The sequence below is a fragment of the Psittacula echo genome (genome assembly GCF_963264785.1).
Source record: "Psittacula echo genome assembly, chromosome: Z".
NCBI classification, from domain to species: Eukaryota; Metazoa; Chordata; class Aves; order Psittaciformes; family Psittacidae; genus Psittacula; species Psittacula echo.
Genome location: NC_137742.1, coordinates 6,711,552 through 6,724,364, shown reverse-complemented (window position 1 = coordinate 6,724,364; position 12,813 = coordinate 6,711,552). Strand labels below are relative to the sequence as shown.

General features: G+C 43.1%; 1 protein-coding gene across 5 annotated transcripts in view; it reads left to right on the top strand.

Annotated features, from left to right (window-relative positions):
* The window catches only part of PIK3C3 (phosphatidylinositol 3-kinase catalytic subunit type 3), an 80,690-nt gene that overhangs the window by 52,173 nt on the left and 15,704 nt on the right, over positions 1–12,813 (top strand). For all 5 annotated transcript variants that reach the window (XM_080637701.1, XM_080637702.1, XM_080637700.1 and 2 more), the window contains one exon: positions 6,708–6,798. In XM_080637701.1, the coding sequence (XP_080493827.1) occupies positions 6,708–6,798 (91 nt within the window). The remainder of the gene's footprint in view (positions 1–6,707; positions 6,799–12,813) is intronic.

Here is a 12,813-nt window from a genome sequence, read left to right as displayed (position 1 = left end):
TTGATGAAGATATTAAGCACTTAAAAAGTTGCTGTTTCCAGGAAAAATTACAGTAAGAATTTTAACTTGTCTATTGTGGGTTTCTTCCTTGGTGTATATATATATTCTACTGAAGAGTATTGAAGTTTGTTGGATGTCCTGATTTTTTACAAAATTTCCTTGGTTTTAGCACTCCTGTTCTAACTCTGTTTCATCAATCTCCAGTATAGCTGAGTGCTCATTTATTTTGTAAATTCATTTGTACTAAACTTTGAGGAAAACAAAGAATGCATTTATGTGAGAACGATTTAGGGTCAGGTTTAGGTGCTTAATTGAAGCTCCTTAAACCTAGAGAGACTGAGCTCCTAGTTCAGTCTGGCTGTGAATGGAGTACAGCCTTTCATAGAATCATAGAATAGTTAGGGTTGGAAAAGACCTTAAGATCATCTAGTTCCGACCCCCCTGCCATGGGCAGGGACACCTCACACTAAACCATGTCACCCAAGGCCTCATCCAACCTGGCCATGAACACCACCAAGGATGGAGCATTCACAACCTCCCTGGGCAACCCATTCCAGGGCCTCACCACCCTCTCAGTAAAGAATTTCTTCCTTATATCCAATCTAAACTTCCCCTGGTTAAGTTTGAACCCATTACCCGTTGTCCTGTCACTACAGTCCCTGATGAATAGTCCCTCCCCAGCATCCTTGTAGGCCCCCTTCAGATACTGGAAGGCTACTATGAGGTCTCCATGCAGCCTTCTCTTCTCCAGGCTGAACAGCCCCAACTTTCTCAGCCTGTCTTAATACGAGAGGTGCTCCAGTCCCCTGATCATCGTCGTGGCCCTCCTCTGGACTTGTTCCAACAGTTCCATGTCCTTTTTATGTTGAGGACACCAGAACTGCACACAATACTCCAAGTGAGGTCTCATGAGAGCAGAGTAGAGGGGCAGGATCACCTCCTTCGACCTGCTGGTCACGCTCCTTTTGATGCAGCCCAGGATACAGTTGGCTTTCTGGGCTGCGAGCGCACACTGATGCAGGCTCATGTTCATTTTCTCATCGACCAATACCCCTAAGTCCTTCTCCTCAGAGCTGCTCTGAATCTCTTCTTTGCCCAACATGTATCTGTGCCTGGGATTGCTCCGACCCAGGTGTAGAGCCTTGCACTTGGCATGGTTAAACTTCATCAGGTTGGCGTCAGCCCACCTCACAAGCGTGTCGAGGTCCCTCTGGATGGCATCCCTTCCCTCTGGCGTATCAACCGAACCACACAGCTTGGTGTCATCGGCAAACTTGCTGAGGGTGCACTCAATCCCACTGTCCATGTCACCGACAAAGATGTTGAACAAGACTGGTCCCAACACTGATCCCTGAGGGACACCACTCGTTACCGGTCTCCAGCCGGACATCGAGCCATTGACCACAACTCTTTGCGTGCGGCCATCCAGGCAGTTCTTTATCCACTTAGTGGTCCACCAATCAAATTGATGTCTCTCCAATTTAGAGACAAGGATGTCCTGTGGGACAGTGTCGAAGGCTTTGCACAAATCCAGGTAGATGACGACAACTGCTCTGCTCCTGTCCATCAGTTCCGTAGCCCCATCATAGAAGGCCACCGAATTGGTCAGGCAGGATTTCCCCTTAGTGAAGCCATGCTGGCTGTCACCAACCACCTCCTTGTTTTTCATGTGCCTTAGCATACTTAACAGGAGAATCTGCTCCAAGATTTTGCCAGGCACAGAGGTGAGACTGACTGGTCTGTAATTCCCTGGCTCATCCCTTTTCCCCTTCTTGAAAATGGGGGTTATATTTCTCTTTTTCCAGTCGTCAGGAACTTCACTGGACTGCCATGATTTTTCAAATATGATGGCCAGTGTCTTAGCAACTTCATTTGCCAGCTCCTTCAGGACCCGTGGATGGATTTCATCAGGTCCCATGGACTTGTGTACCTTCAGGTTTTTAAGATTGTCTCGAACCAGATCCTCTCCTCCAGTGGGCCTAGGGTCTTCATTCTCACAGTCTTTGCATCTGCCTTCCAAGACTTGGGTGGTGCGGTCAGAGCATTTGGCAGTGAAGACTGAGGCAAAGAAGTTATTAAGAACCTCAGCCTTCTCCAAATCCAGGGTAGCCAGTTCTCCTGATAGCTTCCAGAGGGGGCCTACGTTGTCCTTAGTCTGTCTTTTATTCGCTACGTATCTATCGAATCCCTTCCTGTTATCCTTAACATCCCTAGCCAAGTTTCATTTTAACTGCGCCTTAGCTTTCCTGACCTGGTCCCTAGCTTCCTGGACTACATCCCTGTATTTTTCCCAGGCTGCCTGTCCCTGCTTTCACCTTTTAGAAACCTCTTTTTTCCTTTGAATTTTCCTGAGCAGCTCCTTATCCATCCAAGGAGGTCTCCTGGCTCCCCTCCTGCACTTCCTTCTAGTTGGGATGCAACACTCCTGAACTTGTAGCAGGTGATCCTTGAATATCAGCCAACAGTCTTAGGCCCCCCTGCCCTCTCGGGCTGGATCCCATGGAACCTTACTAAGCAGGTTCCTGAAGAGGCCAAAGTCTGCTCTCTTGAAGTCCAGGGCAGTGAGCTTGCTGCACGCTCTTCTCACTGTCCTGAGGATCTTGAATTCGACCATCTCGTGGTCACTGCAACCAAGGCTGCCCTGGAGCATCACATTTCCAACCAGCCCTTCCCTGTTGGTGAGCACAAGGTCAGGCATGGCACCTCTCCTTGTTGGCTCCTCTATTACTTGCAGAAGGAAGTTGTCTTCCACACAATCAAGGAACCTCCTGCATTGCTTGTGCCAGGACGTACCTTCCCTCCAACAGATGTCAGGGTGGTTGAAGTCCTCCATGAGAACAAGGGCCTGTGAGCATGAGGCTGTTCCTATCTGCCTATAGAGTGCTTCATCCACAGATTCCTCTTGATCAGGCAGTCTGTAACAGATCCCCACAATAATGTCCCCCATTGCTGTTCTCTCTTTGACCCTGACCCACAAACTGTCTGCTGACTGCTCACCTGTCCCCAGACAGAGTTCCGTACTCTCCAGCCTATCCCTAACATAAATAGCAACTCCCCGACTGCCAGGCCTGTCTTTTCTAGAGAGCCTGTAACCTTCCATTCCAACACTCCAGTCGTAGGAGCCATCCCACCATGTTTCTGTGATACCTACTATATCATACTCCCGTAGTCGTGCACACATCTCTAATTCCTCTTGTTTGTTTCCCATGCCACGGGCATTTGTATAAAGGCATCTGAGCCAAGCTCCAAATGAAGCTGGCTCATTGGCTGGAGCGGCTGGAATATCTCTGCTTCGCTCCGAGCATTTATTGTAGGTGCTGGCAACTGACTGGGTGTGTTGGGATGAAACAATGCCTCCCTCCCCCAACACATCTAGTTTAAAGCATCCTTGACCAGTCTGGCAAGCCTCCTACCAAAACCTCCTCTTCCTCTTCTTTGTCAGATCAGCTCCACCAGCCCCCAGTAGACCTGGCCTACTAACTTGGGTCCCGTATTCAAAACACCCAAACCCCTGACTATGGCACTACCCTTCTAACCATTTATTAACCTGGCCAATCCTCCTAGCTTTTTTCAGGTCCTCCCCTGTATCCTAAAGAATTGATGAAAAGACAATCTGAGCTCCAGAGCCCCTAACCACCTCTCCCAGGGCTCTGTAGTCCTTCTTTATGTTCTCCAGGCTACTGCTATCAACATCACTAGCCCCCACATGGATCACTAGAAGTGGGCAGTAGTCAGAGGGACTTACTAGAGCAGGCAGCCTCTCTGCAACATCCCTGATCCCTGCCCCTGGTAGGCAACACACCTCCCTTGAGACTGGATCAGGCCGACAGATGAGTGCCTCTGTGCCTTTCAAAGTAGAGTCCCCTACTACTACGACCCACCGCTTTTTCCTGGCAGCACCAGTAGAGATCTCCTTTACCAGTGCACCAGCCAGTTGTTTCTGGTACGAGTGTGTTTCCTCATCAGCCCCCTGCAGGACAGCAAAGCGGTTCTGGGTGGGGACAACAGATTTAGGAGGAAGCCCCCTGGTTTTAATCATCCTCTTCCTCTTTTTTTTTTTTTTTTTTTTTGTTGTTACTATTTCCCATCTTCCTGGGTTGACAGCCTCCTCCACTCCTCCATGAGCTGCAGGGGACGCTTGAGGCCCCTGCACAGTTTGGGCCTGGAGCAAGCAGTCCTGCTTCCTCTCAACCTCCCTGACATCTTGCAGCCTATTAACAGCATCCCGCAGCTCAGCCACCTGCTGCAGGAGGACCCCCACCAGGGAGCACCGAGTGCAGCCCTGCCCATTTGGCACCGTTCCCTCACGAGACCAGTGCAGGCACTCTCTACACTCTGAGCGTTGCTCTGCAGCCTCCCCTCTCATCGGCTCTGTCTGGGTGCCTACGCTGGCCACCACCGGGGCAGCCAGAGCAGAGCTCCCAGACTGGACCCTGGTCATACGGCGAGTACTCACCATTCTGCTCGCCTGCCCAAGCGACCTGCCACACAAACTGCTTCGACCCGCCCTCAACTGCCTCGACCCGCCCTCTTAAAGATGACTTAAAGATGGGTGATATGACTTTCCTGATAAAGGTGTTTGCCTTTTACAGATCGGATTCCTAACTCGGGTGTTTCTACAAACTATTTACTAGTCTTAGGATGCATTTGGGTTGCCAGTTGTGGCCATCTTGGCATATTTGTGGAGAGTGTTGCCTTATGCATAAGGATGACAGCCAACTGTCTAAAGCAGGAAGCTTTTACCTCTCTAAAATCCCTCTTTTTTTTTTTGTAATGAATTTTCTAGAAATCTGTGAAACATGCAAGGATCCCAGAGGCAGCTAACAAATTTATGGAATATACCCTTTTTTATCCTTAGACCTTCATCTAGCTCATAACTGAGTTAAAGAAATATTCAGGTGAGGGGCATAGGAGAGACTTGCAGATAGTATATGAGCAGCTCTTCCCTAATTTTTGTCTCTTCCCACTCTCCCCCACAATGCCTTTTCTTAAATTCTGTTTTTTAATGAGATAATCTTATGCTTCCAATGCTTTTACTTTAAACACCAAGAGCCAAAAGGCTTCACTGTGTGGAATAGAACCAGCTTTTTAAATGTCACCTAGCAATGATGCCTAGACCTTTGAAGTCTCTGTGACAAACTTCCACTACTTAAATAACTCCAGTAAACTGTAAGCTCCTATCCTCTGTGTGGTTCAGGAGCCAAAGGGACTCTGGACTCCTGGATCAGTTTAGAGGGAGACCTACAATGGAAGCTACCCATGACCTAGAAAGAGATTTGAGAGATTTAAGCATGTTTGTAGTGAGATTTGCTTCTTTCATGCAAGTAGAAAAAAAACTGCATTGAAACCAGTGATGTCTGTTCCTGGCACCAAAGCAACTTCACGGACAGATTTCTTAGCCAGATGTGAAACAGAATGGTAGTGTAACTTTTCTTTCTTTCTTTCTTTTAATTTGTGGTAAAAGTCGTTTTTATCATTCCAGCTCTTTGCCCCTGGGAAAGTGAAGCAGAACAGCCGAAACAAATGTGAAATAGAAGGGCAGTACATGCCCTTCTGTTGGGCAAAAGATTTCTGCCCAAACAGTTTATTTTAAAGGGTTTTGTTATAAAGAGCACTAGTAGTGCTAGTTCCAGATAATAATGAAGTGTCAAAAATTTTTAATGTAATTACACTTTTCTGGAGAGATTTTTCTTTGTTGTTGAGCAGTATTTACTTTCTAAAATACAGCTATGAAGTAGTCCTTTTGTGTAGTTAAAATACTTCATGCTGCTTGCAATTGTCAGCTTATATATATTCAGCAGCTTGCTAATAAACAAATTTTGTTGCTAAGAATGCATTTTCTGTCATCTGTGAAGCTCCTAGTGCTCTTAGCAAAGCAATATATCAGATTTTGAAGTCAGTTATGTACTTTGTCTCTAAAAGGAGACTAGATCTCTTTGCGGAGGAAGGGAAGGTTCAGTTTATGTCGAACAGCTTGAAAATGATCCTTTCAAAAAGCAACTTACAGCTAATTTCCTGCAAGGGCAAAATGGTGTTCTTTAAGAGATTCACACTTGCAACACCATGTTAAAACTGAAGACTCTACTCTGACTTGTCTTTTTTAATGGTTATAAATGACGTAAGTACAGCATGCCTCCTAGTGTTATTACAGCCTCACTGAGCAACTTCAAACTTGCATCTGGTTAAATCACTTGTGTTCAACTTGTTACGGCAAAAGCCTGTTGTAGCAACTTGGAAAATAATTTCTCATGATTGTCAGGACGTCAGCTGTTGAATGCTATATGTATTTATGTAATTTCTATAATACCACTGTACCGCTGATATCCTTTTTAATAAAAAATAATCTTTTGAATCAACATTCTAGCATAGTTAGTATACTAGAGATAGAAAATCGCATTAAATCTTACAATATATGAAAGCAGTTTTCATATTTGGTATGTCTCTGAATAAATGTTTTTACAATTTTTAGAAAATTGTAACAAAACCAAGCAGTCTGTTCAGTTTTGACAGCTTGAGACAGTTTGAGGGTTAAACTTTCACTGCTAATATCAGTTTTCCAATGTTTTTAACATAAATACGTTCAACTAAAGTGTTATGAATGCATCTCTGAAGCATTACTGATTCACAAAGATGATGATGTGTTCTTGTTTATGAAATGTCTTTGTACCATTCAGAAAGTGTTTTACCTAATTTGCTCTTTTGTTTAGGTATTCCAACTTGATATTGAACTTATTTTCCCTCATGGTGGATGCCAACATTCCAGATATTGCTCTTGAACCTGACAAGACTGTAAAAAAGGTAACTGGAAAGCTTTCCTTGTCCTTCAGTAATGCAAGTCATCATGTCGTTAAATTTTTCAGTTGCTTCGGGCGACTTATTTGTAGCTGGCCTAAAAGTACTTTCTCCTGGTAAGTTTTGAGCAATTTCTAGAGTCATTGAAGTTAGAGATGGAAGAAGATATCTTTTGAGATTACTTAGCACATGTGCCCATAAATACAGATTTGTTCTTTACTGTCCATGCAGTAATGCAGAGTCTGCTCTAGCACTCTCTTCAAGGTATTTAGACATTCTGCTAACCACAGTGATCCCACCTTTTGAAACTTGTGATAAGTGAAGCTATAGATTGACTATGTCATGAAAAGTTGTTCCAGCTAGTCTAGATATGTCTTAAATGGTTTTATAAAACCAATCTCCAGATAGACATAAAACCAGTCTAATGAAGGTTTAAAACCAGTAAACTGATGTATCTTCATCACCAGGAAGTTTTTGTTGATTGTGAAAGCAAATACATGCCCATAATTCTAACTTTGTCCCTTTGCATCAGCCTGAATCATTCTTTTTCGTTGGATGTTTCAACAAAAGTTGACGTTAAAATTACTGGATAAATGTTCATCTAGATTTCATTAGGCTTATATTTTAGGCAAACATTGCCTGTTTTATAACCTGATTTTTAGTGAAGGCCTTTCTGTTTTATCTCCACGAAAGACATTGTGGCGCCTGTGTATCCAATGGAAATCAGTTCCGCGTGCTTTTTATTTGAACAGTGAATTTTGCCTAAAATAGGCTGTTCTTCAGTGTTTTCAATAAGCCATAAAAGCAGAGATTCAGAATCTTTACTATTTCATGTTCTAATGCAGTTCCCTTACAGAAAAACTAATTGCTACACCAACCAAATTTTTCCTTTTGCCTGCAAGAATTCAAGCATTTCTGTTAAGTTTCTTGGTTTCAAATTGCTGCAAAGAGTTCATGTAGCTATTCAATTTAATTTCCAGAAAGGCTGAGCTAGCCAGAAGTGCTGTGTTTTGTGGTAAAGATAACAGCCCTCCCTCCCCTTGACTGTTTTCCTGAGAAACTGACAATTTTAGCTTAGTCACATAGAAGATAGGAGATAGAAGCTTAAAGTTAGAAAACTGAAATCATAGAATCATAGAATAGTTAGGGTTGGAATGGTTCAATACCTACCAAACATTGGGAGTAACTACATTTTTGTGGCAATACCTTCTTTCGAAGGAAGAGATACTATGTTTGCAACACATGTCTGTGCATTTCAACTTTATAAAATTACACGTTTGGTTCTGGCTACCTATTGGAAAAATGGAGAGAAGTAATTTTTTTTACTTCCATGATATAGTCAGGAGGGGAAAGCCTTTTAGATTGTGAAGTCTGCAGATAGATGTGGTATAAATCCTGGGAGAACTTGAAAAATGTATCTACAGGTAATGCAGGGGCTAATTTTGGAATGTTTGTCGTGGAGTGAAATAGCCATCAGTTTGATCTCTTTATGATCTCATTGACTTCCAGAACTGCTGGTTCTTTGATGTTTGCAGCAGTAAGTTTGAGACTTGCTACGTGTTTTAAATCTTGCTCATCTCTGTCTGGAGTTCACTGTTGCTTGACATGATAGTGCTCATTCCTGCCTTGTGAGCTTTGACATTTTTTTATCAAATGGAGTCTCCTATTTTTCACTGCCGATCAGGGAATCATAAAAAGGTTTGAGTTGGAAGGGACCTTAAAACTTATCTAATTCCAAATGCCTGCCATGGGGGGTTTGCCTGCATTAATGTGCAATGTTCTTGTTTCTTGTATTGGCATTGTATTTTATGGTGGTAAACTCTGTAGAAGTGCAGTCCAATTTTATATTTCTTTCTGTAGTTAATAGTAAAAGGATGTCAGATTCTGTAAAATCTTTGTGGAAGATTGCTTTAATGTGGCAACATTTGAGTATTTCAGGCGTTTGTAAAACACTTTTACTCCATATAACTTTCCCATATAATTTTCTTGAAATAACAAATAGAGATACAGAATTGCAAGTCAACAGGCCATTTCTGCAACTGGTATGGTGCAACTCATTGATGTACAGTATTAAAAATCAAGATACGTAAAGCATGATTGTATTATATCTGGTTGCAGATCATGGAAGGAAGCAAAATCTAAAGGGAAGTTCTAAAAGCTGTGAATTAGATAAGTATTGCTGCTTCTAAATTCCCTTACAAAGTATAAATAATAGTGCCTTTTTTGCATTAAAAGTACATGAGCTTAGTTATGACAGATCACTATTAGATCAAATGCAGCAATTAGTTACTGGGAGGCTGAGCTCTGACAGCGGTGCAGCTTGGTGAACTGTGACTTCTAACCTCATGCTAGGTTCAAGTCTGTCTATTCACAAAGGCTTCAAAATGTGAAAAGAGCTAGTTTTGAACTAATAAGGCAAGTATTTTTGATAAGGAATGCAAATAACTTTCTCATTTTCAAATTTAAGAGGATAAGATTTGTTTTTCCAAAAAGTCCGAGTTTATTTACTTAGTCTTGTACCTTTACAAAACAAAACCCACACAGTAAAGTATTATCAGAAGGAGAACCAAATTGTTTAGCTTATTCATAAATATTTTCTTTGTAATTCATAGACTTTTCAGCCTTCCCCAATTATTGTTATTTTATATGTGCTGTCATGTTTTCTGACCGCTCAGCTGTTTTTTACTCTTTTTAACTGTTGGGGTTTGACCATTTTGTTCAAAAATGATGCTTTGAATGTACTCCTGGAATTTTGTGCAAAAAATAATACACCTTAATGAGATCCCTAAAGTGTAGGTGAACAGATGACCCTTCCATAAAGCAGTTGTTGACATTATGATCTGCTGAATTCATACACCTATGTTCAAAGCTTCTATGATAGTAATTATTTTCTTTAATTCTCAGGTTTTTTATTTTTTCGCCTTAAAAGAGGTTAGCAAATTGTAGAATCAGAGAAACCCTGACTGATTTGCTTTGGAGGGAACCTTAAAGTGCATCCAGTTCCAATCCCCTGCCATGGTTAGGGACACCTTTCACCAGAGCAGGTTGCTCCAAGCCCCTGTGTCCAACCTGGCCTTGAACACTGCCAGGGATGGGGCAGCCACAGCTTCTCTAGGCAACCTGTTCCAGTGCCTCACCACTCTCATAGTGAAGATTGCTTTCCTGATGTGTCTAATCTAAATCTCCCTTCTGTTAGTTTAAAGCCATTCCCCCTTGTCCTGTCACTACATGCGCTTGTGAAAAAATCTCTCTCCAGATTTCTTGTCAGCCCCTTTACATACTTGAAGGCTACTGTGAGGTCTCCACACAGCTTCTCATCTCCAGGCTTAACAACCTCAGCCCAGGACACCACTGGCTTTCTGGGCAAGTGCACTCCTGGATCTGGTTGAGCCTTTCATCAACCAGCACTCCCTGGTCCTTCCGCTGAAGGCTGTTCTCCATTCAGGACCTTACACATGGCATTATTGAACTTCATGAAGGTTCACAGTGGCCCACCTCTCAAGCCATGTCGAGGTCCCTCTGGATGGCATCAATCCCTCCACCATATCCACCAAACCACACAGCTTGGCAAACTTGCTGACGGTGCACTGGATCCCACTGTCCATGTCACCAACTAAAATGTTGGTCATTGTTGTTTGGGGTTTTTTAAATAATGTGTTAAAAAATATATTCTGGTTATTAAATACCTTCTAGCCTGTATCAGATCAGTTATGATCTTTGCTTGTACTAATTCAAAAAGGAAACTATCTTGTATCTCTTGGTCTGAGTGGCAAGTTTGTTCAGTCATTTAACAAGATAATACTGTACCTTGTTGTAGGAAAATTGAATAAATGCTTTCAGCATCTCAATTGATTTTTTTCTTCTTTTTCCTTAAAGCTTTAAACAAGAAATCCATATATATTTCAACAGACTCAAATTAGCTAAAGATCCATTTTGGACTGACCTGCAAAATTAAATTACCTTTGATGTGTGAGTCAAGTCAATAGCCATTTCAACCGTGATATCACTTTCACGGAAGACAAAGGTGGGGATTTACAAATGTTTCTGTATCGAAGAAGGTATCCTGCTTAATAGGGTAGGTGGAAGTTCATAGCCAGCACCTTCCTTATTGGTGCTGTATTAAATCTCATTCTCTGCTTTGTAGAGCCCTCCTTGTTGCTTTAGGCAGCTGGTGAGGCAATGAGGTCTCTTAAGCGACTGAAGTCAAGTCACTGAGGTAACTGGATAGTTACTTTTACCTGAATCTAATGATAAATTATAGTACTAGTTCATTATTAAACTACAAGGAAAATTATATTGTGGAAAAAAGATTTTTCTTGTTTTTCTTGTGCAAGGTCCTACACCTGGGTCGAAGCAATCCGAGGCACAGCTACAGGTTGGGCAGAGAAGAGATTCAGAGCAGCCCTGCAGAGAAGGACTTGGGGGTGTTGGTCGATGAGAAAATGAACATGAGCCTGCATCAGTGTGCGCTCGCAGCCCAGAAAGCCAACTGTATCCTGGGCTGCATTAAAAGGAGCGTGACCAGCAGGTTGAAGGAGGTGATCCTGCCCCTCTACTCTGCTCTCATGAGACCTCACTTGGAGTATTGTGCACAGTTCTGGTGTCTTCATCATAAAAAGGACATGGAACTGTTGGAACAAGTCCAGAGGAGGGCCACGAGGATGATCAGGGGACTGGAGCACCTCTCGTATGGAGACAGGCTGAGAAAGTTGGGGCTGTTCAGCCTGGAGAAGGCTGTGTGGAGACCTCAGAGCAGCCTTCCAGTATCTGAAGGGGGCCTACAAGGATGCTGAGGAGGGACTATTCATCAGGGACTGTAGTGACAGGACAAGGGGTAATGGGTTCAAACTTAACCAGGGGAAGTTTAGATTGGATATAAGGAAGAGATTCTTTACTGTGAGGGTGGTGAGGCACTGGAATGGGTTGCCCAGGGAGGTTGTGAATGCTCCATCCTTGGTGGTGTTCATGGCCAGGTTGGATGAGGCCTTGGGTGACATGGTTTAGTGTGAGGTGTCCCTGCCCATGGCAGGGGGGTCGGAACTAGATGATCTCAAGGTCCTTTCCAACCCTAACTGTTCTATGATTCTATGATTCTATAAACAAGAGTGCTTACTGATAGGAGTAGTATGCTTCAATTATTTTGGCAATTTCTCATAGAGACCTTTTGATATTGGAATTTGTGGTAGGTGCAGCCTTACTGCTGTTACTAAGTAGGCATGATCTATTTTAGAGATTGTTTCTAAATAAAGGTTTTTCTTTAATGGTCACAACTTGATTCTTCAAAGCGAAAACATTGTGATGCTAGGTAGTAGTTCAAGTTCCAGACTAATCTTTAGCTTCAAGAAGTGACATAATGTGTCATGCTCACTTTGATAGGCAGGGAGGTGCTTTATGTTACAGGAAATATCTGCCTGCTGGTGAAAGATACATTAAGATGTAAAAGCAGACTAGCGAGTAAAATCACCTTTAGAAATATTTTTGGTGTTCCCCTTCTCTAGACTTTGGAAAAATAATTTATTGAGTTTTTAGAGCCAGAATCATAGAATCATAGAATAGTTAGGGTTGGAAAGGACCTTGAGATCATCTAGGTCCAACCCCCCTGCCATGGGCAGGGACACCTCACACTAAACCGTGTCACCCAAGGCCTCATGCAACCTGGCCTTGAACACCGCCAAGGATGAAGCATTCACAACCTCCCTGGGCAACCCATTCCAGTGCCTCACCACCCTCTCAGTAAAGAATTTCTTCCTTATATCCAATCTAAACTTCCCCTGGTTAAGTTTGAACCCATTACCCGTTGTCCTGTCACTACAGTCCCTGATGAATAGTCCCTCCCCAGCATCCTTGTAGGCCCCCTTCAGATACTGGAAGGCTGCTCTGAGGTCTCCACGCAGCCTTCTCCAGGCTGAACAGCCCCAACTTTCTCAGCCTGTCTCCATATGAGAGGTGCTCCAGTCCCCTGATCATCCTCGTGGCCCTCCTCTGGACTTGTTCCAACAGTTCCATGTCCTTTTTATGATG